This window comes from Microtus ochrogaster, chromosome 5 (assembly GCF_000317375.1).
Source record: "Microtus ochrogaster isolate Prairie Vole_2 chromosome 5, MicOch1.0, whole genome shotgun sequence".
In the NCBI taxonomy this organism is placed as follows: domain Eukaryota; kingdom Metazoa; phylum Chordata; class Mammalia; order Rodentia; family Cricetidae; genus Microtus; species Microtus ochrogaster.
The window spans coordinates 4,037,817-4,052,858 of NC_022012.1; the positions used below are offsets into that span (position 1 = coordinate 4,037,817).

Sequence of the window (15,042 nt, forward strand, 5' to 3'; positions counted from 1 at the left end):
AGAGAGAGAGAGAGAGAGAGAGAGAGAGAGAGAGAGAGAGAGAGAGAGAGGGGAGAGACCAAAGCTGCCTCTCTAAGAGTGAGCTGGAAAAAAAGAGACTAAGGCTACAAACAGGAAGGAAGACCTGCCTGCCTCAGTGGATGAGGGAGGGAGGGAGAGTGGCTTGTCTCTTAAAGAGACAGAACAATCATTACATTCCTATATCTTTTTTATAATAAAAAATCAGGAGGTTAGGCGTCACAGGTTAAAGGAATTGGGGCAGAGGATTCTTAAGCCGTCTTCCTGCTTATTTGTGGACAACATCTTTGGAGGGAACCTGAGAAGGCTGGGTGCTGGTCACATTCTGACATAGTTGGTCTCTTTGCTCCTGTCTGGTGTTTGTGGTATGGAAATGTCTGGTGTCTCTTACACCTGTTTAAGGTATTGGCAGAACAGAGGAGAAAGTTAAATTAAGGAAAAAAAATTAGGACCAGGGAATTGAGGGGGAGGTATCTGACCTGTTTAAAGTGGATCCTTCAATTTGGCTCCCTGGAACTCACAAGAATTCTTTGGGTTTGTGAAAACAGAAGTTTTAGACACATACATTGTATAAACAGTAGCATATTTATGTCAGAATGACTGTGACTGATATTTTTGTACAATAAAAAGTATTTTTAAGACTATTGAAGGCACTATGAGAGAAAATTTTGATAACTTGTATTTGTCCTCACACCTTTATAACTTGTAGGTCTTGTATTTGTATTTTACTGAAATTTGTTTGATGAGGTTGTCCTTTTAAACTGACAAAACCTCTCAGCTGTCAAACTTCATCAGAGATCTTTGAGAAGGATAAAATTTTACTTGAGTTACTGATTAAAAAATAACATAGAACTTACTTGGTTGGCACCTAGAGCTACTCCTCAGGGTCCTCCATGGTCGCTGAAGGTGGTATTTGCCTTTTGCTGTTTAGTGCAGGGCCTGCCAGGCTCCAGAAGATCCTGTGGGCTAAGAAATCTGTAGGAAGGCAAGCCTACCTTGACCTGAGCAGCTAGCCGGTCAATTCCAGCAATCCTGTCCACATCTGGAGATCTTCAGTTTAGATGAAATGCAGTTTTGTCCAGTGGTTAGTGCCTGGCAGTTGCAGTGAATTGCGGATGGATTTTGTTGTGTGCCCATTCGTTTTCTGTCTTCTTCAGAGAAAATAGAGTGCTGTTGCTAGGAGCCAACCTGTCTCTTTTTGTTATGAAAAGTTTTTTAATAATTAAATATTTAAATGCCATATTTCCTAGATCTCTGAGCAGTTTTATCAGGCAAAATTGCAGTATAGAATCTGTCTGGAAAGCTGGGTCTGAGCTTGACTGTACTGGCTCTTAACAGGTAAGATTTACATTTGTAAAAAGACAGAAAGAAGAAAAAGTTGCTTGCAATAGAAGGTTAACAGCAGAAATGACAATAGTAGAGAATATCTTAATATATTTTAAATGAGGGTTGGATTAAATATAAAGTATTTTTGTAAGAGACTTAAATGTACATACCAGTTTAAAACATGAGACTTACTGTTTTTGTAGTCTGAAATGAGATGCAATAAACAGACAATTATAACATTTAATGGTAAACATGGGTGCATTTAAGTTACATGTATGAACATACACACAGAGTGAACAGGAATTGGGCAAAGTGGATGCTCTTTGTAGGCCCTACCAAAGGCATGCCACTGATTGTCTAAGACCCATGACAGGACTGTCCCTCCATGAACCAACACTTTGTCTGAGGGTAGAAAAAACAAAAAAATGAGCAAGGATTCAAGGCAAACTATGCTTCTCAGCAGGGGCTGCAAAACATAGACCCCCAAAGAGTTAGGATATCAGGATTTCTGTCAATCCAGAGTTTCTCATTCAGCCACACCAAGTTACACTTGGTGACACAATTAGGTCATATTAGACATGGCTTATCTACAAAAATTTTTGCATTCATTTTCCTGTGAATTCCATAATTTCATTTTTCCTAACAATTGAATAATAAGTATCCAATCACATAAATATACCACAAATGTGTGTTTAAATAATAATATGATTATATTATTTTCTCCTTCCCGTTTCTCTCTCCAACCCCTCCTATACATGCCTTGCTCTCTCAAATTCATGGCTTCATTTAATTATTATTTGATACATGTACACACACATGTATTATTAAATACATAAATATAACTTGTTTAGTCTATATAATGCTATGTACATGAATATGATCTCAGGGATGACTATTTGACATTCCTTTTAGTCACCGTTCTATTGTTGTAAAGAGACACCACGATGAAGGCAGCTCTTATAAAAGAAAGCATTTAACTGGGGGTTAGCTTACAGCTTCAGACGTTTAGTTCATCATCATCATGGTGGAAGTATGGTGGCAGGGAACATGGCATCAGGCAGGTGGGTAAGCAGGAAGGCAAGGTGCTGGAGAAGTAGCTGAGTTACATCCTTGTCCGAGAGAGAGAGAGGGAGAGAGGGAGAGAGAGAGAGGGAGAGAGGGGGAGAGAGAGAGAGAGAGAGAGAGAGAGAGAGGACACTGGGAGTAGCATGAACTTTCAAAACCTCAAAACTCACTCCCAGGGACATACTTCATTTAGTAAGGACACACCTACTCCAACATAGCCATACCTGCTAATCCTTCCCAAACAATTTATCAACTGGGGACCGATCATGCAAATATATGAGCCTATGGGACATTTTTCTTCAAGCCAATACATTACATTATTGGAGAACCACTACAGGAGAAATCCTTTCCACTGGGAAGAACATTTTTCCTGCTCTCAGCATTCTCCCGGTCTTTGTCCAGAGTTGAGGCTTCACACAGGAGCTTCCCACTCCCATATTAGCATGCCTGTGTGTTGTCCTTGTCAGGTCTTGTTTAGGCAGCCATGTTGATGAGACCTCATGGGGAGACATGTCTAGGGGATGCAATCTCACAACTCATGCCTTGTTCCTTTGGTTCTCCAATCATTCTGACGCCACTTCCATAACAATCCTTGAGCCATTCATCATTTGATGGACATCTAGGCTGTTTCCACTCTGACCACTGAGTTTAGCAGCAGTCACATGGGTGAGCAAGTATCTCTGTAGTAGAATACAGAGTTCTTTGGGGAATGGGTCAAGGAGTGGTGCAGCTGGATCACATGGTGGATCTATTTCTAGATTTTCGAGGAACAACCACACTCTTTTCATAGTGACTGCACCTGTTTGTACTCCCACTAACAGTGAGTAAGTGTTCCCCATTCCCCACACCCGCACCAGAAAAAAAAATCCTTCTTGGGCTAATGTCTACTGACTGTGAATATTTTTTCATAGAAACAAGATCTATGAATATGATTTTGATATGATAATCCCCCCCCAATCAACCACACAGATCTACCTCCTTATATACAAGAAAATCCCCAGTCATGACACAGGTCAAGCGAATCTAAACAATCCCTCATTAAGACTCTCTTTTTAGGTGACTTTAGGTTGTGATAAGCTGACATTTGAAATTAACTATCACAGTGACCAATAGCCTTTTCCAACTGTTTACTATATGCAGTTCAGAGATTCTCATTAATATCTCTAAATGAATGTCACAAAAAAAAATGATTGCACTCTCCAGAGTCTCTATCTTAGATTGGATAGTGAAGCTCTATGAAGTACTTATCTTCCTTAAATAAGAGGTTCTTAGAGTTCATTAACAAACAAATTCATGTTCATCTTATCAGCTAGTAGGTCTAGAGATGCTGAGGCAACATCTAATATACTTGAGGATTGCATTAGGTGGATGACAGGTCATTTGGCACAAGAAAATGCTCTTAATATGATTTCTTGATGTTTTTTCTGCCTTATTCCAGCCGGGGTAATGAAAACAGACTGACTCACCGGCGGCAGACAGTTCTTCGTGAGAAAGGAAGAAGGTTGGCTAATAGAGGACCAGCATACATGTTTAATGACCACTCGACAAGCCTGTCTATTGAGGAGGAACGCTTTCTAGATGCAGCCGAATATGGCAACATCCCAGTGGTGCGGAAGATGCTGGAGGAGTGCCTATCCCTCAATGTCAACTGTGTGGACTACATGGGCCAGAATGCCCTGCAGTTGGCAGTGGCCAATGAGCACCTGGAAATTACAGAGCTGTTGCTCAAGAAGGAAAACTTGTCTCGAGTTGGGGACGCTTTACTCTTAGCTATCAGTAAAGGTTATGTGCGCATTGTGGAGGCAATCCTCAACCATCCAGCTTTTGCTGAAGGCAAGAGGTTAGCCACAAGCCCTAGCCAGTCTGAACTCCAGCAAGATGACTTTTATGCCTATGATGAAGATGGGACTCGGTTCTCCCATGATGTGACACCAATCATTCTGGCTGCCCACTGCCAGGAATATGAAATTGTGCACACACTTCTGAGAAAGGGTGCCCGGATTGAACGGCCTCATGATTACTTCTGCAAGTGTACAGAATGCAGCCAGAAACAGAAGCATGACTCATTCAGTCATTCCAGATCCAGGATTAATGCCTACAAAGGCCTGGCAAGCCCAGCCTACCTGTCGTTGTCCAGTGAGGACCCAGTCATGACAGCTTTAGAACTCAGCAATGAGCTGGCCGTGCTTGCAAACATTGAGAAAGAATTCAAGGTAGGTCATCGATAGCAGTACCATCACCAAGTTTAACTGCTAAGTTAGATCTATAAGCAGCGAGCTGCGCAGTATTAGTGCAAGATGTATCCAATTCCTACCAGAGTTTGGCAAAGTTCTGCAGATGCTGTCATTTCAGCTATGTCTGAAAGAATGGACCAAAATTTGGAAGACTCAGAGTGAGAGAAAGTATGATGTTGGCTAGGTCAAAGTCAAGGTGTGTTTCCATGTTTCTGTGATGTGCTAACCACTGTACATCTGGGGATTTTATGGAGATGTGTGTGTGTGTATGTTTGTGTGCATGTGCGTGTGTGTGCACGTGTGTGCATGTGTATGTGTGTGCATGCATGGGTATGTGTATGTGTGTGTGCACATAGGTATGGGTATGTGCGTGTGTTTGTGGTGTGCATGGGTGTGTGTGCACGTGCATGTGTGTGTGGATGCATGCATGTGTGTGTGTGTGTGCATGCATGTGTGGGTATGTGTTCATGTGAGCTTGTGGAAACGTGTGTATGTCCGCCAACAGTTGACATTGGGTGTCTTCCTTCATCATCTCTCCCTTATTTTGCAAGACAAAATCTCTCCCTGAACCTGGAACTTAGTGATTACACCTGTCTGCGCTCCAGAAATCCACCTGTCTGAGGTGCTGCTGGGGTTACAGACATGTGTCAATGTGTACAGTTTTTTTTTTAAACAACATGTTGTGGAATTCTTAAGGTCCTAATTCTTGTGAAGCAGGGGCTTATTGATTGAGCTTTTTCCAATACCTAATTTATGTTTCATTCAACAAGTGTATTATAATTGTTGTTCTAATGATCTGCTTTCTATGAGGCATTTTGTATTTATTACAGCCCTGAGTAGATATTTTTTCTGTTTTATCTGAGAACTGGGGAAATAGGAAGGTCTAGTAGGACTTGAATTCAAAAACTAGCAAATGGCAGAGCTGGGATCAGAATACAGCTTTCCTCTAATTTTCTCCTTCTTTCTCTTAAAACATATTGTGTCTGTGTGTGCACTGGGTCAGAAAGATAAACAAGTCACAGGTTGAGAGACAGTAGATATATGAATAAACACGACATAAAATAAAGTATGACTGCAAGGTTGAGCTTTGACCATTGTGCTATAGAAGTTAAGGAAAAAGATGAAATTCTTACTAGGCTTCAGCCAACTGTCATGGAAGGTGACACTTCCATGCGTGGAAGAATCAATGGGATATTGAAAGACTGAATGAGAGAAAGAAGCAGAATAGTCTCGTACACGTGAGTGAAGCAGGCATGTCAAACTTGAAGCAGACTATTACCAGAGTGGCTGGGGAAAGATGTGGTATCAGATCCAGCCATTGTCTGTGTGGTCACTGCCACATCTGGAGAGGATGGAAGCCCTGATTCCCAGCCAAAGAGCACACACATGCTGCTGACCTTCCTATGTGGAGTATCCAGTCTGATTGTGTTCAGTGGTCCTTGTTAATACTTTATGTACCTCATTGTAGCAGGCCTCCCTCTCAAGAAAGGTGTATTCCTTGGCAATGGTGAATGAAGAGGGGAAGTACATTAAAAAGATTCTGATTCTTACTTGTACATTTGAGCACACATGTGAACTGATACATTTTAATGCTAGTCCACATGCATCTCTACCACAGAGCTTCCTCTTTAGCAGGTGGTGGAAAGTGGGGAGACACAGCACACCACTCAGGGTTTAGAAATAGGCTAATCATTAAAGGAAGATCCCTTATTACTTAACACATATGACATTATTTTCTAAAGGAATGAAATATCTTACGAAAATAAGCCTCAGAGAATAATGTGAGATCTTGACTATTGGAAGCTTAAAGTCAGAGTTAAGACTTGACAGTAGACACAAAATTAGTAAACAAGCAAGCAAGCAAACAAACAAACAAAAACCACAAACAGAAATCCAGTGTGAGATGAGGCCACTTGTTTGTTTCTGGCCACCCAGACCTGAAATAATTACACAGAAACTATGTTAATTACAATAATGCTTGGCCAATCACTTAGGCATCTTGCTAGCTAATTCTTATATCTTAAATTACCCATTTCTATTATTTTATATTTTACCATGAGGCTTGTGGTTTACAAAGAAGGTTCTGGCGGGCGGGCGGGTGTCTTTTTCCTCTGGAGGCTACAGGGTGTCTCTTCGACCCTGCTTGTCAACAAATACATGTCCCTGGCGTCCCAATTTACTTTTGGTGTCTCTGTATGTTTCTGTGGGCTATGTTTATAAATTCTGTTCTGAACCCCTCTACCTCTTGGGTTGCCTGTAGTAATGCAATGACTCCCGTAATGCACCTCAGTTCCCCATTCATCTCCTTTAGGCAGCAAGCCCTGTCTGCAACCTGTAATTCTGGAGAGAAAGGGTTTCTGTGGCTTTGCCAGCTCCATTATCCTCCCTCGAGGTCTGTGCACTGACATGCACATGGCCCCCCAGATGCCTGTGCACTGAGATACACATGGCTCCCCAGATGCCTCTGCTGCAGAAGGAGGAAAGAGAACGGCAGAGAAACTATCATCATGTCTATTTTTAAATCATGGCTATGTTCTGCTGTATAATGGTTAAAAATTTGGGGCCATTTGCCTGCTTGAAAGATAAGTGTCCTGCAAGAAACTGACTGGGTCGAAAAGTAGTATTTGTTAGTATTAAGGTCATGTGGCTATTCTTAGACCTTATAGGGGTGTCACTTACTTGAGATCTAGCCTGCAAGGCAGAGTCACAGCACCAGGAGCATAGAGCTGATGTCCTGACAAAAGAGGAAGGAGAAAATGTACTCTTTTTGATATTTATGAATTATTTTAAGGGAATCCTACTCTAACTTCATGACACAACAGCAATTACTAGATCACACACTGCAGTACCATCTCCTACCTCGCATGTCTATAGGTGACCAGACACTGCTGTACCATCTCCTACCTCACGTGTCTATAGGAGACCAGACAATGAGGAACTGGATCCTACTTCATGTGTCTATAGGAGACCACACAATGAGGAACTGGATCCTACTTCACGTGTCTATAGGGGACCACACAATGAGGAACTGTATCCTACTTCATGTGTCTATAGGGGACCAGATACTGCAGTACCATCTCCTACCTCATGTGTCTATAGGAGACCACACAATGAGGAAATGGATCCTACCTCACGTGTCTATAGGGGACCAGACAATGAGGATCCGTATCCTACCTCATGTGTCTATAGGAGACCAGACAATGAGGAACCGTATCCTACCTCATGTGTCTATAGGAGACCAGACAATGAGGAACTATATCTTACCTCATGTGTCTATTAAGCAGTAACAGGAATTCAGATACAGCTATACTTTAAATCCTTCTTTTTCTTTCTTTGCATTCTCCAGCAAAGCTTGCTGGTTGCGTATGGTATGCCTTGCTTGTGTAGACTCAGAAAATAAGTGAAACACAGTGCTTGCTGGAAAGATACTCAAATCAACACACAAAAAACCACAATGCAAAACATGCTAAGTAGGTCCTGCACACACCGCATTCACAATAGTCTCAGAAGACGTTTCTAGAAACAAGCCTAATCAAGGAGGCGAAAGACCGCTGAAGAGAAGACTGTCTGAAGAAAGAGACTGAGGAAAACTCTAGAAAATGAAACCTGTTACGCTCACGGATTGATAGAGTCAATGTGGGGAACTGGCCTTTCTGCCCAAAGCAGCTCACAGATTCACAGCTATGCAGAGAGGACTCGGGAATGAGCGCCCTTAGTTGATTATGCAGTAAAAATTCATTAGTCCTAGAAACATCCATGCAAGCAGTACAGAACTGATCCACCAGACTGAGTTAACGTCTTTATTCATTTAGTGTATGTAACAACAACGGTTAATGCTCCATGACTTGGGGAGTGTGAAGGGTAAATAGAAAGGTAGGAAAAAGGAGAGGGTGAGAAAATTACATAATTATATTTTAATTAAATAAAAATGGGAAAATATGAGAGTCTGTTGAGAAGAGAAGTGTAAACAAATATGCAGCAAAATTCGGCCTGTGTCTCATTCGCGTGCAAGGCAGGGGGTTTCCCTCTGTGTTCCTGCTCAAGTGTGCAGTGAACGAGGAGAGAAAGTCTCCTCTCAACAGACTTTAGGCCCGTGATAGTTCACAGTTAGAGAAAGAGGTTTGTCAGGACAATCTACATCATGAGGTCTGTTACACTAAATCCAGCGTGTGCCTGTCTCCTTCCTTGTTCCTTCAACTCCATAGCTGCAGTGGGATTTAAAAGAATAAATGCCAGTCTTCAAAAGCGACATTAAGTGAAACGGGGCTACTGCTGAGGCTGAACACAACAGGACAGTTAGTAGCATCTTGGGAAGTGTCTTTCCTTAATTCTTGTTTGAGGTCGTATGTAATTTACTTTTGCATTTCCCGTAGGGTAGTGTCCATTTCTCTTTTGTTCTTCTCACATCAGCTATGGCAGAGCTGTGAGCAGTGTGTCTTTTAGTGACTGTTATTGTGAAGACCAGGGGAGGCCCAGACTGAAACTTGATCCCATAGCATAGCTGGGCACCTTTCATTATCTGGAGAATAATACTCTGCCCTAATCCTGATCTTTAGGTGCATTTCCCCTCTAAGTTTCTTAGCTGAGTGAGACCATGGCATCCATCATGGTCCTGGGGTGTGGGACGGCATCTGGCATGGTTATGGGATGTGGGATGGCATTCAGCATGGTCCTGGGGTATGGGATGGCATCTGGCATTGTGTTGGGGTGTGGGATGGCATCCAGCATGGTGCTGGGGTGTGGGGTGGCATCCAGCATGGTGCTGGGGTGTGGGGTGGCATCCAGCATGGTGCTGGGGTGTTGGGTGGCATCCAGCATGGTCCTGGGGTGTGGGATGTTTTCCCTCTCACTCTGTTTTAATGGAGTCTGCCGGGCTGAAGCTGGTCAAGGACAGCCAGTTTCACAGTCACTGAGAGGTCACTTGGCACACATGGAGCTGTTTGGCATCCATCACTTATGAAGCTGTTCTCCAGAGCAGTGTTGTTAAAATACAAACTTGTCTACTGGCACCCAGAACCACAAGGTTTCCCCAGTGTTTTCCCCTTGTGACTGTCTAAGGGACCTTTCAGCTGACAGCACGTGAGAGTTTCAAGTTGGAGGAATTGATTAAGTTTGCATTGCTGGTAAGATGACTGTAACTGGGAAACAGGTTGTTTATTTTTTCCATGATGTATATGGGAATGGCATCTGCCCTGCTTACCTGTCATTTCGAAGTTCAAAGTAAGAAAGCATTTGTGAGGAAAGATGATGGATGTAATGTCCTCAAAGCCAACGAGTGAGTTTGAGGCCAAACAGATTTATATCAAGGTCGGGTGCCAACAGTTATTTAGAGACTGGTTTGGTACACAGTATTTACTTTTAGCAAATTGTATGACAATCAAATGAGATTATATCTACCTGCTACACAGCAGGTTTTGATAACAGGTGTCTTAATTAGGGATTCTATTGCTGTGAAAAGACACCATGACCATGACAATCCTTTAAAGGAAACATTTAATTGGAGCTGAATTACAGCTCAGAGGTCTGGTCCATTGTTGTTGTTGTGGGAAGCATGGTGGTGTCAGGCAGATTTGCCGCTGGAGAAAGAGCCAGGAGTGTTACATCTGGATCCACAGGCAGCAGGAAGAGAGAGTGACACTGGGCCTGGCTTGAGCATCTGAAAATGCAAAGCCCACTCCCTGTGGCAGACTTCCTTCAACAGGACCACACCTACTCCAACAAGGTCACACCTCCTAACAGTGCCACTCCCTACGAGCCTATGGGGACCATTTTCATTCAAATCACAACAGGCTTTCTGGGTTAACATTTAGTAATATGTTTATAACCTTATTTCAGGGTAAGAAAACATGGAGGGAGGAAGCTTAGGAAGAGGCCAGAGAAGACATGAAGAGATGCCATATAGAAGGACAGTGGAAGTTTATGACCAGCATTCTAGCTCCTTCCTGCATTGGATGATACAATAGCGCAGTAAAAGCCCCTCCACTCAACATGGCTTGTTTTTACACTGCCTCACTGCATAGTCTACACTGCTTGGAACTCACCACCCCTTTGCTACTGCCTTCCAAGTGCTGGGATGACAGGTCCCTCCCAACTCTGACACACACACACACACACACTCACTTACACACTCACTCACACACACACACACACTCACACATACACACACCTGGTTAAACTTGTTCTTATCTAAAGAGAAGACTCCCAGTTTTCAGAATCTATACATAGATCTTATATTTTGACCCCGTGCTGGATTCATAATATAAGAAATAACAATTCATTGAAAAGACAATTGAAGAGCCAGATTTTGTGGAACACATCTATATTCCCAGCACCTGAGAGCTGGAGACAAAAGGGCTAGGGGTTCAAGGCCATCTTGAGGTACTTGAGAATCAGTCTTAAAAGAAAGGAAAAGAAAAAGTAAGGTACAGGTAATAGCTCAGTGCTTGCTTTTCATGGGGTCTTCCCAGATGCTCCAAGTCCCCGGAGTGTCAACACAGCACATAGTTTCCTAATGTTCTGTCAAGTATGTATTTTATAACTTAATGGTGAAATTATACCACACAGGACAGCATCTATACGAAGCATGGTAGTTATGCTGTGGAGAAGGCTGCTTAGGTTTTATTTCTCCCAGGTTGGTTGGTGAATTTGGCACAACGAAATTGTTCAAAACAACTTCAGTAATTCTTGAGTAAATATGATTTTCTTGGAGTCTTGAGAAAAATCTTCAAGGTGATAAAGCATCTCCGGGGGCAGACTGCAGAGCAGGATCGAAATGGATCTAAAATAAGATGCAGTGAGACTGGACTGGGCGTGGAGTCTCATCCTAACTGCAGTGGGAAACTAATGCGGGAGAACTTCTGTAAATTTGACATCAGTAACTTTCATACCGCCTGGGTTACAGTGTGAGACCCTCTTTTAAAGCAAAACAAAGCCGAAACAAATCAGGTTTAGCTAATCTAAACGTTGATTTTTTTTCTCTTGAAATGTACAATCCCTTAATTATCTGAAAAATTCTGCCAAGTGTGGCAAAGCGAGTCAATTCTTTCTTATTTTAACTGTGTCTGTCTTCCCTAGAATGACTATAGGAAGCTGTCCATGCAGTGCAAAGATTTCGTGGTTGGTCTCCTGGATCTCTGCAGAAACACGGAAGAAGTGGAGGCCATCCTGAATGGGGACGCAGAGACTCGCCAGCCTGGGGACCTCGGCCGTCCAAATCTCAGCCGATTAAAACTTGCCATTAAATATGAAGTAAAAAAAGTAAGGTTGGGCGTGAAGCCCCTTCATTGCTTCAGTTCTTTTGGGTGGGTATGCAAACAAGCAAGAAGGCTTCGTAGGGCTGAACAGAGGTGGTGTGTCCTCACTGTCTGTTGCAGTGGGCAGCAGCTCAAGGAACTGGAAGTGGCTAGTGAGACACCGAACCCCCAGGGCAAGGCAGTCATTAAAGCTTAGGCATTTTGACTCAGACCATCACAGTTGTTGGCATTTGGCCTCAATCGATAATAACAAAAATGACTTCGTACATGGAAACCCTAAGGCATTTTCTGTATGAAGGGAACAAACGTAGTTACAGTATTTCAGATGCTTCTGTTTTCTTATCGATTGCTACTTCCCAATTTGGAACAGCGCCTTCAATTCTTCCTTTGGTTTGAATCTTTCCAGGGTCTTTGGAGAATACTTTTTAGATTCCTTTTTAGACAGTGATCCCTACTCCTCTGACCACTTTTCTAGGTCATGGAGATTTTCTAAGTTTTGTTTATTTATGTATGCATGTGTTTATTTATTTACGTGTGTGTGTGTGTGAGTGTGAGTGTGTGTGTGGGGGGGGTGGATGTGCACGCGCGCATACTCAATGAAACCAGAAGAGCGCCTGGATTCCCTGGAGCTGGAGTTTCAGGTGCTTTAATCTGATGTGGGTGCTGGGACCGTACTCTGTTCTTCTGAAAGAACCAGAAGCTCTCTTAAGCACAGAGTCATCTCTCCAGCCAGTAAAAAGTTTTAAGAAATAGTTTTTAAAAATAAAAGCAATGTATGTTTATGGTATTTATTCAGCGTAGATCACCCACCTATGGGGCATCTTCTTATCCCAGTCAAGAAACACACACTTCATTGTCTCTATGGCTGTGTCGCTCTGCTCATTTAATCAGTTTACTATGCAATGGTGCTTATCATATTTTTACAAACTTTGGTCACTAATACACTTTGACCATTTTTATATAATAGTTAAATAGCTTACTTGTTTTAAATCTGTAAATGATTCTTGGGTGTGGAATTATATGCTAGAATTATACTTTATATATTTTTATTATATTTTAGAATATTTTGTAATTTTTCCTTCAGAAAAGATGCATCCAGTTCCCAGGGTCAACAGTGTGCTGACAGAGGGCTCATTCTTTCCTAAAGTGTGCAGAGAGCTCATTTCTTCCCACAGTGTGGAGAGAGAGAGAGAGAGAGAGAGAGAGAGAGAGAGAGAGAGAGAGCTCTTCCCCACAGTGTGCAGAGACACAGTGTGCAGAGAGGGGCTTCACTCCTCCCACAGTGTGCAGAGAGGGGGTTCACTCCTCCTCACAGTGTGCAGAGAGAGACACAGAGAGAGAGAGAGAAAGCTCTTCCCCACAGTGTGCAGAGAGGGGGTTCACTCCTCCCACAGTGTGCAGAGAGGGGGTTCACTCCTCCCACAGTGTGCAGAGAGGGGCTTCACTCCTCCCACAGTGTGAGAGAGGAGGTTCACTCCCCCCACAGTGACTCAAGCTTTGCCATTCTGAACAGATGAACTACAGGCCTTAGGATGAACTTTCCTTAAGACTCACCTGAAGTTTTTTGTTTTCTTACATAACCTGATCTTTTCCTTATGAAAATTTATTTTAGAAGATTGCTTGTTTGTATATTAACTAGGGTTAATTCTCTTATATAAACAATAAAAACAATGAAAAACACACTATTCAAATTGAATATGTGAGGATAACGAATTCTAGAAAATGTTATAATTGAAAGATTGAAGGAGATAGCAGGGACTCCCAGTGAAGCTGAATGTGAAGACTTGATACAGGTGCAGAATACTACCTCTGTAGGAGCATGCCATTCTAGATCAGTGAAGGGAAGATGTGTTTGCTTTGAACAGTGATCTGGCTGAAGAGATGGCTCAGCAGTTAAGAGCACACACTATTTTTACAGAATAATCAGTTCTTAGCACCATATCAGATGGCTCACGAATTGCCTGCAACTCCAGCTTCTAGAGGCTCTGATGCCCTCCCTCTTCTGGCTTCGGAAGGCATGTGGACTCATGGATGCATGTATGCACATGCATACATCCACACACATGTATGGATAAATGCATCCATAGATACACATGCATGCAGAAGCATACACAAGCACATGTGTGCACAAACACACACTTAAAAACAAATCTTTATAAACAAACAACATTTCCACAAAAGCTAGGATGGGCTTAATTTTGTTCTTTCTTGCTTAAAAGAAGTATATAAAATTCATAAAAGCACTTGTGCAAAAATACTTGAGAATTTTTTTTTAATGTTAAAACCTCAAACATTTTTTGTGCTTTGAAAGACAGCCTGACAGTCAAAGGGGAGATCTGACCAACAGAAATATTTGAATCTGTATACTATAGAAGAACTGAGTGCTGTTCTTATTGCTACCTGTTGGATGGATGTCTTTATTTCTAACCATGTTTTTCCTGAGAAAGCATAGAAAGCAGTATTGGACTCCAGAGAGGAGCCCATGTTTTGTCTGTCTCTAACCAAACTTTGTTTGTGCTGCCTCATCACCAGTTTGTAGCTCATCCCAACTGCCAGCAACAACTCCTCTCCATCTGGTATGAGAACCTCTCTGGGTTACGGCAGCAGACCATGGCAGTCAAGTTTCTTGTGGTCCTCGCGGTTGCCATTGGACTGCCCTTCCTGGCTCTCATATACTGGTGCGCTCCATGCAGCAAGGTATGTCTGTGAGATCTGCTACCCATCTGGAGCTGACATTCTGGCTGGCTGGCAAATGTCTAACTCCAATGTGAAAATCCGACTAAAGTATACAAGTTTAAATAATTGTTTGAAAATTTCACACATGCATACAATGTATTTTGAACAAATCCATCCCCATTCATTCCCTATATACTACTACTCTGCCCTCCGAACTTCTTGTGTTCTTTTTAAAAACCCACTGAATTCATTTAGAGCTGCCAGTGTGTGTATGGGTGTAGGTTGTCTACTGGAGCAGGGGTGTAGGCTGTCTACTGGAGCACAGGTGTAGGCTGTCTGTCTACAGGAACACAGGTGTAAGTTGTATGTCTACTGGAGCAGGGGTGTAGGCTGTCTACTGGAGCACAGGTGTAGGCTGTCTACTGGAGCACGGGTGTAGGTTGTCTGTCTACTGGAACACAGGTGTAGGT

At 42.5% G+C, this 15,042-nt stretch overlaps 1 protein-coding gene across 1 annotated transcript in view; it reads left to right on the forward strand.

The window, feature by feature from the left end:
* Nucleotides 1–15,042, forward strand: part of Trpc6 (transient receptor potential cation channel subfamily C member 6) — a 120,821-nt gene that overhangs the window by 74,040 nt on the left and 31,739 nt on the right. Inside the window, exons 2-4 of the mRNA XM_005346789.2 lie at nt 3,848–4,622; nt 11,718–11,900; nt 14,429–14,593. Coding sequence (XP_005346846.1) covers nt 3,848–4,622; nt 11,718–11,900; nt 14,429–14,593 — 1,123 coding nt within the window. The remainder of the gene's footprint in view (nt 1–3,847; nt 4,623–11,717; nt 11,901–14,428; nt 14,594–15,042) is intronic.